Genomic DNA, 13,902 nt, shown 5'->3' on the forward strand with positions numbered 1-13,902 from the left:
GAGAGGAAGAACCCATGGATTCTGGATCAGTCAGAAAGGCTCAAGGACCATCATTCAGGACCTACGTGAACTTCATAAGTCACTGGAACTGACCTCAGGTTGACCTTGCAGCTCTTACATGCAAACACATACACGCACCTCCTCGCCCACCCTGGTCTGGGAAGATCAAACTGAACCTGGTCAGGATTCTTCTCCCTATTAGTGATTCTGCTGCAGCTATCCCTGTAGCTGCATAAGGCGTGGTCCTATAATCAAATAGGATTAGGGTTGGTTTGGTGTCTAGTGCTACGCTAGGCCGTTTCTTTAAGCCTGCCTTCAAAGTTTGGACTGCTCTTTCTGCAGTCTGTTGGATGATGGATGGTATGGAGCTATCCTTATATTGTCGAATACCATTTAGAAAATACTCAAATTCTCGGCTGGTAAACAATGGCCCGTTATCTGTGACCAACATTTCTGGGAGTCCATGTATCGCAAAAGATGCACGCAATTTTTCTATCATTGCCCCGGTGATTGACAAACAAACTCTGTGCACGTCCAGCCACTTTGATTGGGGGTTCACAATGACGAAGAACATTGAGCCCATGAAAGGGCCTGCATAGTTGATGTGCAACTAAGTCCACGGTCTACCTGGCCATTTTCATGAATGTGGGTGAGCTGCTGGCAGTAATTTTTTCTATCGTTCACAATCTGGGCACTGCCCCACCAATGCAGCTATCCTGGCCACCAGACGTAAATTAGAGTCATAGAGTTGTACAGCACGGAAAGAGACCCTTTGGTCCAACTCGTCCATGCTGACCAGGTATTCTAAATTAATCTAATCCCATTTGCCAGAATTTGGCCCAAATCCCTGTCAACCCTTCCTATTCATGTATCCATCCAGATGCCTTTTAAATGTTGTATTTGTACCAGCCTCTATCACTTCCTCTGGCAACTCATGCCTTACACACACCACCCTCTGCCCCTGAGGTTCCTTTTAAATCTTTCTCCTCTCACCTTAAACCTGTGCCGTCTAGTTTTGGGGAAAAAGACCTTGACTATTCACTCTGTCCATGCCCCTCATGATTTTATGAACTTCTACAAGGTCACCCCTCAGCCTCCGCTCCCGGGAAAACAGCACCAGCCCATTCAGCCTCTCCCTATAGTTCAAACTCTCCAACTCCGGTAACATCCATATAAATTTTTTTCTGAACCCTTTCCTATGGCAGGGAGACCAGAATTGAATGCAATATTCTAAAAGTGACCTAAACAATGACCTGTACAGCCAAAACATGACATCCTATCACCTATACTCAATGTTATGACCAATAAAGGCAAGCATACCAAATGCCTCCTTCATTCCCTGTCTACCTGTGACTCTACTTTCAAGAAACTATGAACCTACACTCTAAGGTCTCTTTGTTCGGCAACACACCCCAGGACCCTACATTAAGCGTATAAGTCCTGCCCTGATTTGCCTTACCAAAATGCAGCACCTCACATTTATCTAAATTAAACTCCATCTGTCACGACACCACCAATTTTGGTGTCATCTACAAATTTACTAACGATTCCTCCTATAAACACATCCAAATCATTTATATAAATGACAGAGTGCAGTGGATCCAGCATTGATCCTTGTGGCACACCACTGGTCACAGGCCTCCAGTCAGAAAATTAACCCAGCACCACCAGCTTCTGTCTCCTATCTTCAAGCCAATTTTGTATCCAGATGGCTAGCTCTCCCTGGATTCCATATGATCTAACCTTGCTAACCAGTATACCATGTGGAACCTTGTCTGCCTTCGTCAATCATCTTCATCCCTTTTTCAAAAAACTCAATCAAGTTAGTGGGATACGATTTCCTACGCACACAGCCATGTTGATTATCCCTAATCAGTCCTTGCCTTTCCACATATGAAAATCCTGTCCCTCAGAATCCCCTCCAACAACTTACTTGCTGGTCTGTAGTTCCCTGGCTTTTCCTTATAGCCTTTCTGAAATAGTGGCACCACATTAGCCACCCTCCAGACTTCAGGCACCTCACCCATGGCTATCGATGATACAAGTATCTCACATGAGGCCTGGCAATCACTTCCCTGTCTTCCAACAAAGTTTTGAGATGCACCTGATCAGGTCCTGGGGATCTATCCACCTTTTATGCATTTTAAGATCCAGCATCTCTTCCTGTGTAATTATAGACACTTTCCAGGATGAGTACTTCTCCAAGTTTTCTAGATTCCATTATCCTTCTCCACAATAAATACTGACACAAAATACTCATTTAGGATCACACCCATCTCCTCTGGTTCCACACATGGATGGCCTTTTGATCTTTAAAGGCCCTATTCTCTCCCGACCGTAAATGTATTTGTAGATCTCTTTGGATTCTCCTTAACCCTTTGTGCCAAAGCTACCTCATGTCCCCTTTTTGCTGTCATGATTTCCCTCTTGAGTATACTCATACTGCTCCTATACTGCGCTAGGGATTCACTTGCTTACAGCAGGGTCTATACCTGACATATGCCTCCTTTTTTCTTGACCAGAGCCTCAATTTCTCTTGTTATCCAGCATTCCCTACAACCTTGTCCTGCCCACTAACAGGAATATACTGTCTCTGGACTGTTGTTACCTCGTTTTTGAAGACCTCCAACTTTTCAACCATCCCTTTACCTGCGAATAGCCTCGCCTAATCAACCTTTGAAAGTTTTTGCCTGATAGCATCAAAATCGGCCTTATTTCAAGTCAGAACTTTTAATTTTTTGATGATGCCCATCCTTTTTCATAACTATTTTAAAACTAATAGAATTATGGTCACTGGCCCCAAAGTGCTCCCCCACTGACACCTAATCACTTTCTCCCAAGAGAAAGTCTGGTTTTGCTCCAAAATCTTGCCAACATCATCATTTTGGAAACCCCTAGATGGCCCTGGTAGAATTCAGCCAGTATCTGGTGGCGACCTTTGCTTGGGACAATCACTCTTGCTCCCTGTGATAATGTGTCATCTTCTACTGTGATCTGGTCTCTCTGGGTCCAAAAGTATTTCAGTTCTGGTTGTGACACCCTTTGGTTTCCCCCATCATGACCAGCTGTTTCCGTTTAGCCAGGACTGGATCTTTCTGTGTCAAAGTCTGATGTTGTAAGCTGTGACTGAAAGTGCATCCAGAAAATTTAAAAACATTTTGACTCTTCCAGTGGCGGTACCACTGGTGGTATATCTGCCAGTGGAAGGCAGTTCAATGCATCCGCATTTGCTACTTGGTCTCCTGAATGGTGTGCTTACTTGTAATTGTACACATTTAGTATTAGTCCACCGTGTAAAGCAGTGGGTGGCACTGCCTTGACCTCTTCAAGTAGACCTAGTAGGGGTTTGTGGTCTGTTTATTATTACAAATTTGTCTGTGAAGGTATTGGTGGAACTTCCTGCTTCCAAATATGACCACCAAACCTTCCTTCTCTATCTGGGCATATTTACCCAAAGTCCTGGATGCATATGCTATTGGGCATTCCTCTCCATTGGGCCACCTCATCTAGATAAATGACGACCTGGGGTAGACCTTTTAAAATATTCTCCATATTCTGAAAAATTGCACAGGCTGGTGATACCCCAGTTGGTAGTCTCATATATTGGTACAGATTCTTTTGGGTATTAATTGTAGCATATTTCTGGGAATCCTCATCTAACTGCAATCACAAGTATGCATGCTCATGTCCACCTTTGTGAAGGACCGCCTTTCTGGCAGCTTTGGAAGCAAAAACAAGAAGACAGATTACTGCCTGAATGGCTGTAAATTGGGAGAGGGAAGTGTGCAGCGAGACTTGGGTGTACTTGTGCACCAGTCACTGAAGGTAAGCATGCAGGTGCAGCAGGCAGTAAAGAAGACAGTTGGCCTTTGTGAGAGGTTTTGAGTACAGGAGCAGGGATGTGTTGTTGCAGTTATGCGGGGCCTTGGTAAGTACACACTTGGAATATCGTGTGCAGTTTTGGTCTCCTTTTCTGAGAAAGGATGCTTTTGCTGTTGAGGGAGTGCAGCGGAGGTTTACCAGGCGGATTCCGGGGATGGTGGGACCGACGTATGAAGAGAAATTGACTAGGTTAGGATTGTTTTCGCTGGGGTTCAGATGAGTGAAGGGGGGGGGATCTCATAGAGACTTACAAAACTCTAACAGGACTATACAGGATAGATGCAGGGAGGATGTTCCTGATGGTGGGTGTGTCCAGAACCAGGGCTCACAGTTGAGGATTTGGGGTAGATCAAGTAGTTGATGCCAAAACATTGAATGTATTCAAGAAGTGGCTAGATATAGCACGTGGGGCGAATGGGATCAAAGGTTGTGGGGAGAAAGCAGGTTTGGCTGTTGAGTCGGACAATCAGCCATGATCGTGATGAATGGCTGAGCAGGCTCGAAAGGCCGAATGGGTATTTACCCATCTGTGAAAAGTGGTTTACAGTTTGTTCAAAATGCCCACAAACTGATCCGTTGGGCTTCATAATCTGTATGACCCGTGCTGCACATTCTGCAAACTGGACTGGTTTGATGATTCCTTTGACTTCCAGCATTCTGATTTCTGCCTTCAGTTTTACCTGTCAGGCAAATGGCACTGGGCGGTCCTTGCCGAATTGTTGAATTGCTTCCTGGTCAACATGCAAGGTGACCTTGGCTCTTTTGATAGATTTTCAGGACATTCTAGGGACTATCAGGTATTTAATTTGGACTTCATTCAGGCAGCCATTTTCTAATCAAAACCTGTTGAGCCAATCTCAGTGAATCTTTTCAACCAATTTCATCCCATCAGTCTTGGGCCTGAGCCTTTTACTGCAATCACTGGTAACCGAGACTGGAACTGCAGTTTGTGTACCCTTAATCTGTAAAGATTCTGAGTCTAGCTGAGGTCTTGAGGCCTTGTGCAAACTTAAGGGTTGGAGTCCAGAGTGAGTTTTGTTAAAGACTGGTTCTGCGATCACTGAAATGGCTGCGCTGGTATTGACCTGCATTAGAAACAAGTAACCACTTAACATTCGGTTCTGATTTGGATGTTGCTAAGTAATTTAACTGCTACAGACTAGATGTAGGTGGTCTTTCCAGGTTGTGCACCCTCCTGGATACCAGCCTATCAGTTCTCTTGCTCAATTCAGGTCTAGTGGGACTTTTTGTTGTCTCGAGTTGGTGTACTGGTAGCAACTACAATGGCTTGCTGGGCCGATCCTAAAGAAAATGTTAACAGTTTGACTGAGGCTTGGCTTTGTTTCGGTGTGCTGACCTAACGTCCCTCTGTTTTATGTCCTGAGTGAGGTTATGTAGTTGCTTTCACTCCAGTAGAGTTCCCCAAGCTCAGTCCGACTGGCGAGAGTGTCCACTTCCATAGGAACACCCTGCAACTCATGCTGCACTTGCTGCATTTTCCAATGATAAAGCCAGTTGTAGTGCCTGTTTGAAATCCAGTTGGGCTTCAGCTAGTAGGTGCTTCTGCATAGTTACATCATTAATCCCACGTACCAAATGGTCTCTCAGCATCTCATTAATTATTAAACTAAAGTCACACTCAGCCAATCGTCTTAACCTAGTCAACAATTCCAATTCCAATTCCCCTGGTTCTCTAATTGTGGAGTAAAACCAATAGCATCACAGAATTAGAGAAGGCTTGAGGTTGTAATATTCCTTAACTAAATCCATCAACTCTTGAAAGGTTTTCGTATCTGGTGCCTCGGGGAGAGTTATGCTCATAGTAACCGAAAAACCAGCTGCAGGTCTACAAGCTGTCAGGAGAATTACTCGTTTTTATCTGTCCCAATGTCATTTGTCTGGAAAAAATAATGCATTCTTTCCACATTCTGGGCCCAGTCTATGGCAGGTTTGAATGAGTCAAGCTTCCTAAATAGCAGCATGATGCTGGAAGTGCTTACCCCAACTCCAAGATGACTGTTGTGGCAAATTTCTTCAGGATTCTACTTTTCTGTCATTGCTACTAAGTAACTCCAACAGAGGCTGGTGTCCCGTCACCAAGTCATGCTTTATTTACATGTGGAAAGTCCTTGACACTGATCCATCTCCCTCACAGCCAGCTCTCAGTGAATAAATGCCTGACACTCCTGTTTTTATCTGTCAGCTAGAGCCCCCTGATTAGACCCGATTAACAGCTCCAATCAGGGAACTCCTATTTTATGAAGTCCACCTGGCTGATTGGGTTCCGTCACCACAGAAAATGCATTTAGACCTGTGTTTTCCAACATTAAACAGTGCTTGAAATACAAAAAAGTAGAAGTGACAGATTCTGGAAGGAGGTGGTCCTTCAATCACAGGCCAGTTCTAATTTTGCTGCTGATTAGCTCACTAGTGAGCTTAGGAACTGCATTATGGTAGAGAAATAGGCTGTGATTAGAGGAACAGTGAGCATTGTGAAGCTTCATTCAGCCTGACCCCTAAATGCTGGAGTGGTGACTGATGTATCTGAGAAAGGGAGAGAGGCTGAAGATGGAAGGCTGCTGACTGGGTCATTGGGACTGAGTGCGGCCTGGAGGATAGTGTGGGATATGGAAGGCAGCGGCTTTCTACTGGAGAATGGGGCTGATGAGGGGCTGTGATGGAGAGGCTGCTGAGGGATTTATGGGGAAGAGGGGCTGCGAATGAGTGGCAGTCTGCATGGAGATAGGGAGGAAGACAAAGACAGGGAGAGTGGAGCTAAACAAGATGTTGCGCCCTGGGCCCTTGCCTTAGGGATGCTTAGATGCATCTTGCAGCTTTTGCCTTTACTAGTAGTACCACCCAACAAGTGCCCGGGTTTGTGCTAACATTTGTTTACACAGTTCGGGTAAGTTCTTCTTGTTGTTGTCTGCTTGAGGGCACATGCTCTCCCTCCCATGGAGGTGTGGCTTCCCTGGTTCTGTCGGAGTCAGGTTGGCAGAACAATTCAAGAAGGCCATGAGAGGTAGGAATTGCATCAAAAGAAAGACCTGTGACAGCTGGAGTGTTAGAGTGCTGAGGAAGAATGTCTTCCCATCTTCATAACCACCCTGAACTCTTGTTCGGTGATGTTGATTTCCAAACCTCCTTGATCCAGGGTATACAAGTGTAAGAAAGTAGAGGACAAATGTGGGATGATTGTTTTGGGCATATAGAAAACAAGGAAGGAGTCCTGGAAAATTAGGTAGTTGTGATCAACGCCTTCCTGCCTCTGACCAAGTAATTTCTGGGCAGAAAAGCCCATGTCTTAATCCACCTCAACTTAAGACCCTTACGTCTTCAATTAATGACCATTACAGCGCTATTCTCACTGTTATTTTAGCTCCAGGCTGTGGTAGCCTGTGAGTTGCTGAATGGGATACCTTTGATCTTGAGTAATCTGTGTATGACTGAAGGCATGGACATGAAACAGGATGATGGCAACTGACAGTTACCTCACTGCTGTTGCTTGCAACCCCAACCGTGTGAGACCACACTCTCACCACAATACCTACCTTTGTCTGTGGTGATTGCTACAGCCTGAGATACTGGAGACTGCTACAGCTTCCTCCATGGTACTACTGAGTGCTGGACCTGATCGCCTCAGATTGGCTGTAAATCAGGAAAAATGCCTCTTTGTCCACTTAATTGCCTAATGGGCACAATATCTGATAGACATTCCTTCTAAGAGTCAGCACCGGTGTCTCTGCACCAAAGCAGAAAGTGCATGAAATGCTTGCCTAAGTACAAGGATTCTACCATATGAGTGTGAGATAGCTGGGCACACACAGACTGTTTGTTCTTCTCCTCCTCCTACCTCCCCAAAAGCCTACCCATATATTGTGTTAGGAGAGGAGGGAAACCCAGGTTGAAAGGCAGCTGCCTCTGACTGACCACACTTTCATGTGAATTCCACCAAGTTCATGCTGTGCCCCACCAGAGGTAAAGATAAGATTGCGGTTGGTTAACCCTAACTCCTTCTCTTGGCCCAGTCCTTCCTCCAATCAGGACTTGGAGCTGCTTGATACTTTATAAAGGTCATTTTTGTGATTTACTCATTTTTTTAAAAAAAATGATCAATTATTCCTTTTACAGTTTTTCTTTGCTGTGCAGCTTTTTTGTTTTTATGAACCTCCTTTTTCTCTTTTGACATTTATTTAATGCTGTGCCAAACCAGATCTCGGGCTGCTGGGAAATCAAATACTCACAAGCAGTGAGTGCTTTATGGAAGACTAGCAGAAGGGATTATTTTCACTCCACTGGAAATGGGAAGTGTTAGCTCAGCTTGTCTGGCAGTATCTGTGCAGAGAGAAACAGAAGTCATCTGGTCAGAACTAGTGAAGATTGTAGACCTGAAGTGTTGACTCTCTTTCTCTCTCTGTAGATGCTATCTGGCCTACTGAATACTTCCAGCAGTTACAGTTCATATTTCCAGGATCTAAATACTTTTATATGTTCCAAAAATACCCAAAATATTCACCTTGCCTGGTTTGTTTTGAATGAAGTGTACAGCTCTATTTAATATATTTTGGATCTTTTGATGGTGTTAATCTTCTCATCAACCTCAACACCCACACTCTTGTTATAATTGGGGAGAGAGGAGGATCGGGTTTGTATTGATGTTGTTTTCTTTCAGTTTACTTTCTAAAAAGTACACTTAAACATTGCAGAGAAATGCCTGTAGCCCTATTCTGATCAATTTTTCCTTACCTAGAGAACTTCCAGAGATCAGGAAATATAACTTGTAGGAAGAGGATACTCTTTGGGTTAGCTAGTGAATGTTCAAATGTTTTGGTGAAATTACTAATGTTTGAGTAGGTAACACAGCACGTTTGTAGATAAAGGTTCAGGGCAAGGGGATGTGCAGTCAACAGAGTTATATAGTTTTTCTTGATTAAAAATGTTATTCAGTTAATTGGTCGGTTGCTAGATGCTTTTCTTTTGAGATATGACTGGCTTCAAGTTTAAAAATCTATCATTGCAGCCACTGGATCCATAAACAAATAACTCGCATTATGAAAGTGAAGGTTACACAGCCCTTGTTGTTTTATTTATTCACTCATGGAACTTGGGCGTCACCGGTTGGCCAGCATTTATTGCCATCCCTAGTTGCCCTTGAGAAGGTGATGGTGAACTGCCTTCTTGAATCGCTTCAGTCCACATGCTGTAAGTTGACCCACAATACCCTTAGGAAGGGAATTCCAGGATTTTGACCAAGCAACAGTGAAGGAATGGTGTTATATTTTCAAGTCAGGATTGTTAGTGGCTTGGAGAGGAACTTGGAGGTGGTAGTGTTCCAATGTATCTGCTGCCCTTGTCCTTTTAGATGGAGATGGTCATGGGTATGGAAGGAACTGTCTAAGGATCTTTGGTGAATTTCTGCAGTGCATCTTGTAGACATTACACTGCTGCATCTGAGGATCTGTGGTGGATGCTTGTGGATGTGATTCCAGTCAAGCGGGCTGCTTTGCCCTGAATGGTGTCAAACTTCTTGGAGTTGCACCTGTCCTGGCAACTGGGGAGTATTCCATCACACTCTTGACCTGTGCCTTGTAGATGGTGGGCAGTCTTAGGGGAATCAAGCTGAGTTACTCGCTGCAGTACTCCTAGCCTCTGACCTGCTCTTGTAGTCACTGTATTCAGTGGTGAGTTCAGTTGAATTTTTGGTCAATGGAACCCTTGAGGATGTTGATAGTGGAAGATTGAGTGATGGTAACACCATTGAATATCAAGGAGTGGTGGTTAGAATCGTATCTTGTTCACAATTGGATGTGGCAGGACTGTAGAACTTAGGTCTAATCTACTGGTTGTGGGATCGCTTAGTTTTGCCTGTCAGTTGCTGCTTATGAGGTTTGGCACAAAGGTAGTCCTGTTTGGTTGACACCTCATTTTCAGGTATGCCTGCTACTGCTCCTAGCTCACCCTCCTGCACTCTCCATTGAACCAGGGTTGACCCCCTGGCTTGTTGATAATTGTTGAGTGACAGATATGTCAGGTTATGAAGTTGAAGATTGTGCTTTGGTTCAATTTTGCTGCTAATGATGGCCCTTAACGCCTCATGGATGCCCAGTCTTGAGCTGCTGGATCTGTTCAAAGTCTGTCCCATTCAGCACAGTGATAGTGCCACACAACACGATGGGAGGGGGGATTGTTGATGTGAAGGCAGAATCTCGTCTGCACAAGTATTGAATGGTGGTCACTGTTACCAACATTGTAATGGACAATTGCATCTGTAGCCAGCAAATTAGTAAGATTTGAGGTCAAGTATGTTTTTCCCTCTTGTTGGTCTCCCTCACCACCTGCCGTTGACCCAGTCTAGCAGCTGATCTGTCGCTGTTGTTGGTTATTGCTTTTAAATGAATCATTATGTCTCCCTGTGGTAGGGGAGCAATTTATATTTTTTTAAATGGACTGCTCCCTGATTTTTCACTTCTGAAAGATGGTGCATCAAACTGATCGTTTGAGTCCTAGCCCTATTCGATCACTTACTACATGTGTTTTAAATTTTTGAACAGACCCACCAAATGTGCACATCATTGGCAATCTTCCTTTCAGTGTTTCAACACCTCTTATTATCAAATGGTTGGAGAATATTGCAAATCGCAATGGACCGTTTGTCTTTGGGAGAACACAGATGACACTAACATTTCAAAAGGAGGTTGCAGAGGTAGGTTTTGGATTTATTTCTGTGTGTGGTTCTTGAAATGAGACAATTAGCTACTTGCAGATTGAGATATCAATCTAAGTATCTTGGATTCCTGAGACTCCTGATTATTTATGTAATGCTGTTCAACTACTCATTTGCTTTAACATTCCTTTTATTTACACCTGTACGTAGTAGTTTATTAATTAGTGATGTAGTGTAGTATCTAAGGCTCTATTTTCACATAATCATTCTAGACTGGTCTCTTACTGATGTTAGGTTCATTTGATCAGTTAATCATCAAGATTTATATGAATCTTCTCACATCCGATCTACCCCCGAAGTTTCTGTCGACTTGGTCTACATTATTCCAGTACTTTCCAATTAGTTAGTTGTGCAATCTTTGTTATCATTAATGTCACCACCCCACCGAAGTTCAAATCTTAAATAGCGATACAATCTGGAGCCCTGACTGGATGTCCCAGTCTGGTTTGCTTGAATTCAGTGCTAGGATGATGGTATTGTCCTGTATCTGGAACAGTTGTAGCACTCTGTACATTGTCTAATATAGCTGTACCAAATCCTATAGTCAACATGTTTGGTCTCATTTCTTAGCTCAAGTAAGATCAGTGCCTTCCCATTCACCTGAATATGCCTTCAGGCATTCTCACAATGTAAGATCGCAGGTCGTCTGTTTCTGTAATGACTGTGGCTTCTGAATTTCTGTCCCTTACCCAGACTCCCCGCTCTGGCTTTAAGGTTGACAGAAATTTTGTCTTATGTCTAGAGTTGTATCATCTCTGCTGCTTTTGGCTGTGGCTTTACTCTTCTAATTTCTTTTGGTCTCAAGAGGCTATGTTTGGTCTGAGATTGTGTTCTGCAACTGGTATCTGTTTTTAGCCTCCTGTCCATTAACAATTCTGCTGGGTATGTTTTCAGTGGTGTTGTTCTGTAACAAAGTAGAGCTAATTCCCAGTCTGGAGTGTTACATGGGTTCTCATTGACTCAATGACCTTGACTGTACTTTCTGCTTCTCTGAGTAAGGATGAAGTGGAGAAATTGTCACCTGGTTGATGTCTACTTCTAATGTAAACAACCTGAAATCTTTTTTGATGAATTGATGTCATTTTCCAATATTTATTCTTCTGGGAAACCATGTATTGCACAGATCCTTTTCAGTGCTCTGATCACTGCGTGCTGTGGCTGAATGAAGTCTTGTCACTTCAGTTCATCTTGAATAATGGCTGACTCAAATACATCTTTCCTTTAAAATTAAACAAATCCATTTCTAATCTGTTCCAAGGTCTTTTTGGTAATCTTAATTAAATCATTTAGTTCTGTAGGTACTTGGCTATCTGAGGCACTTTTGGCATGAGGCAGTGTAATCCTTTATGCCTACCTGTCACACTGATTGTTGTGTTCTTGCTGTGCCTTCGTGATACCTAATTGCCAAAAGCAGGCAAATAGGACTACTTTGGTTTCGGAAACCTGGTTGGCATGGATGAGTTGGGCTGAAGGGCCTGTCTGTGCTGTATGACTCTCTAACTATCCCTCCTGGAGTTTCTGTAGGATTTCTCTTCACAATAAACTTTGGTATTCAATGTTTGTACACCACTACATCTCCTATAATTGTTAAGTGTAATTTCTGTTTCTGGTGTCTTTTCTGTACTTGGTCTTCTGGACTATATTTCAACCACCCTGTAGACAGAGTTGTCTGACATTTGTGCACTTCTTGTCAAATTTTTGAGCTACATAATTTTGTCTGAGTTTTACTCAGGTGTTTGTTATTGCTGTAAATTCTTCTGCAAGAAAGTCTTCTTATTTTGCTCAATCCATTTCTACTCTTGAGAGTGTACCTATATTTGTGCCTGACCTAGAACATAGACTAAACCATATCTGTGCCTTCCTAGCCTAAACCCAAATTTTTGTTTGCATGGAGGAATTTTTTTTGAGACTTCTTTCAATCTCAGTTGTATTACCAGTAGCCTGTGGTGTTTCTCAAGTTGAAAGATGAGTGCCATAAGGTAGTCTATGAACCTATCATACCTCATGTACCTGCTAATGCTTCCACCTCTATCATTGCATAACTCTTCAGTCACTAAAGTACCTTAGTACACTAAAGTACCCAAAAATATAGTGGGTTTCACATTCGGTCAGTATGCACTTGAATAAGGGCTGCTCCAACAACTGTGACTGTAGTGAACAAGCCTAGATTGTAATATGCTTAGACATCGATAGAAAATAACTTCTCTCTAATTCTTTCAAAAGCTACGGTTGGCTCCAGATTCCAGTAATACTCGGGCCATTTTCTCTTAATCAGCTCTCTTATGTGTTGAATGAGACTGGCTAAGTTGGGGATGAATTTTCCCACTTTTTCACCATGCCTAACAATACTGTACATTATTTATTTATACATTTTGCTGAAAAGTCACCTATGGTTCTTCTCTTCGTTGGACCCACCATGAGGCCGTCTTGTTGAATAATGTGCCCTAGAAATGTAATTGTCATTCTCTAGAGTTTGCATTTCCCATTCTGTGTTGCCTTTAACATGTCCCTGATCTGCTAGTTGTGTTCCCTTTTCACTGTAGTATGCACTAAGATCTACGTTGTAATGCTTCCCCCTTTAACTTCCAGAATTCTAGACACTGACCTTTGGAAAACCGCTGGTATAGAAGAAATCGTAAATGATAGTTGATTGAAGCAATTCTCCTGGAAGTGTAAATAATGTAGCGATTTTGACTTCTGATCTCATGGTGTCTGCTAGAGCCCACTGTTGGCATCCAGTTGTGTGAAAAACTTGCTTTTGCCACTTCTTTTAAACTGTCATTGACAGACAAAATATGTTGGATTTCTTTCTTAATTTTTGCTTAATTGAGTGAGATCCACACACAGTCTACCATTTGCCTTTGGAACACTTACCAACTCTGAGTACCCATGTGCATTTTTTGTTACTGGAAATGTAAGCCTATTTTCAACTCTGCTGACTAACTGAGATTATACTCTTCCCATTAAAGAATTAGGAATTTTCCTGGGAGGATATAGGCAGATGGATTTTGCATCATCTTGTATTGCAATGTAACAATCCTGTTTCTAGTTACCTAAGCCTTTAAATAGTTTTGGAATCCACCCTCTAAGAAATCTAGACAAATACATGCATTTCTGCTCAACAATGAGATATTCTGATTCCTTAATATCTACTGTTTTAATGACATTTTAGCCTCTCTGACTAAGTTTCATGGTGATTTAACCATACACCTGAAGATCTGTGTCTCTTGAACCTTGAAGTTAGCTGATCTCACCCTCGCAGCCATCAATCAAGGCTAATTGTCTGGCAATGTTGT

The 13,902-nt window shown here is 42.8% G+C and overlaps 1 protein-coding gene across 2 annotated transcripts in view; it reads left to right on the plus strand.

Annotated features, from left to right (window-relative positions):
- tfb1m (transcription factor B1, mitochondrial) overlaps positions 1 to 13,902 on the plus strand; it is a 59,574-nt gene that overhangs the window by 17,137 nt on the left and 28,535 nt on the right. For both annotated transcript variants that reach the window (XM_048601454.1, XM_048601455.1), the window contains exon 5: positions 10,434 to 10,585. In XM_048601454.1, the coding sequence (XP_048457411.1) occupies positions 10,434 to 10,585 (152 nt within the window). The remainder of the gene's footprint in view (positions 1 to 10,433; positions 10,586 to 13,902) is intronic.

Source organism: Rhincodon typus, chromosome 9 (genome assembly GCF_021869965.1).
Source record: "Rhincodon typus isolate 14 chromosome 9, sRhiTyp1.1, whole genome shotgun sequence".
In the NCBI taxonomy this organism is placed as follows: domain Eukaryota; kingdom Metazoa; phylum Chordata; class Chondrichthyes; order Orectolobiformes; family Rhincodontidae; genus Rhincodon; species Rhincodon typus.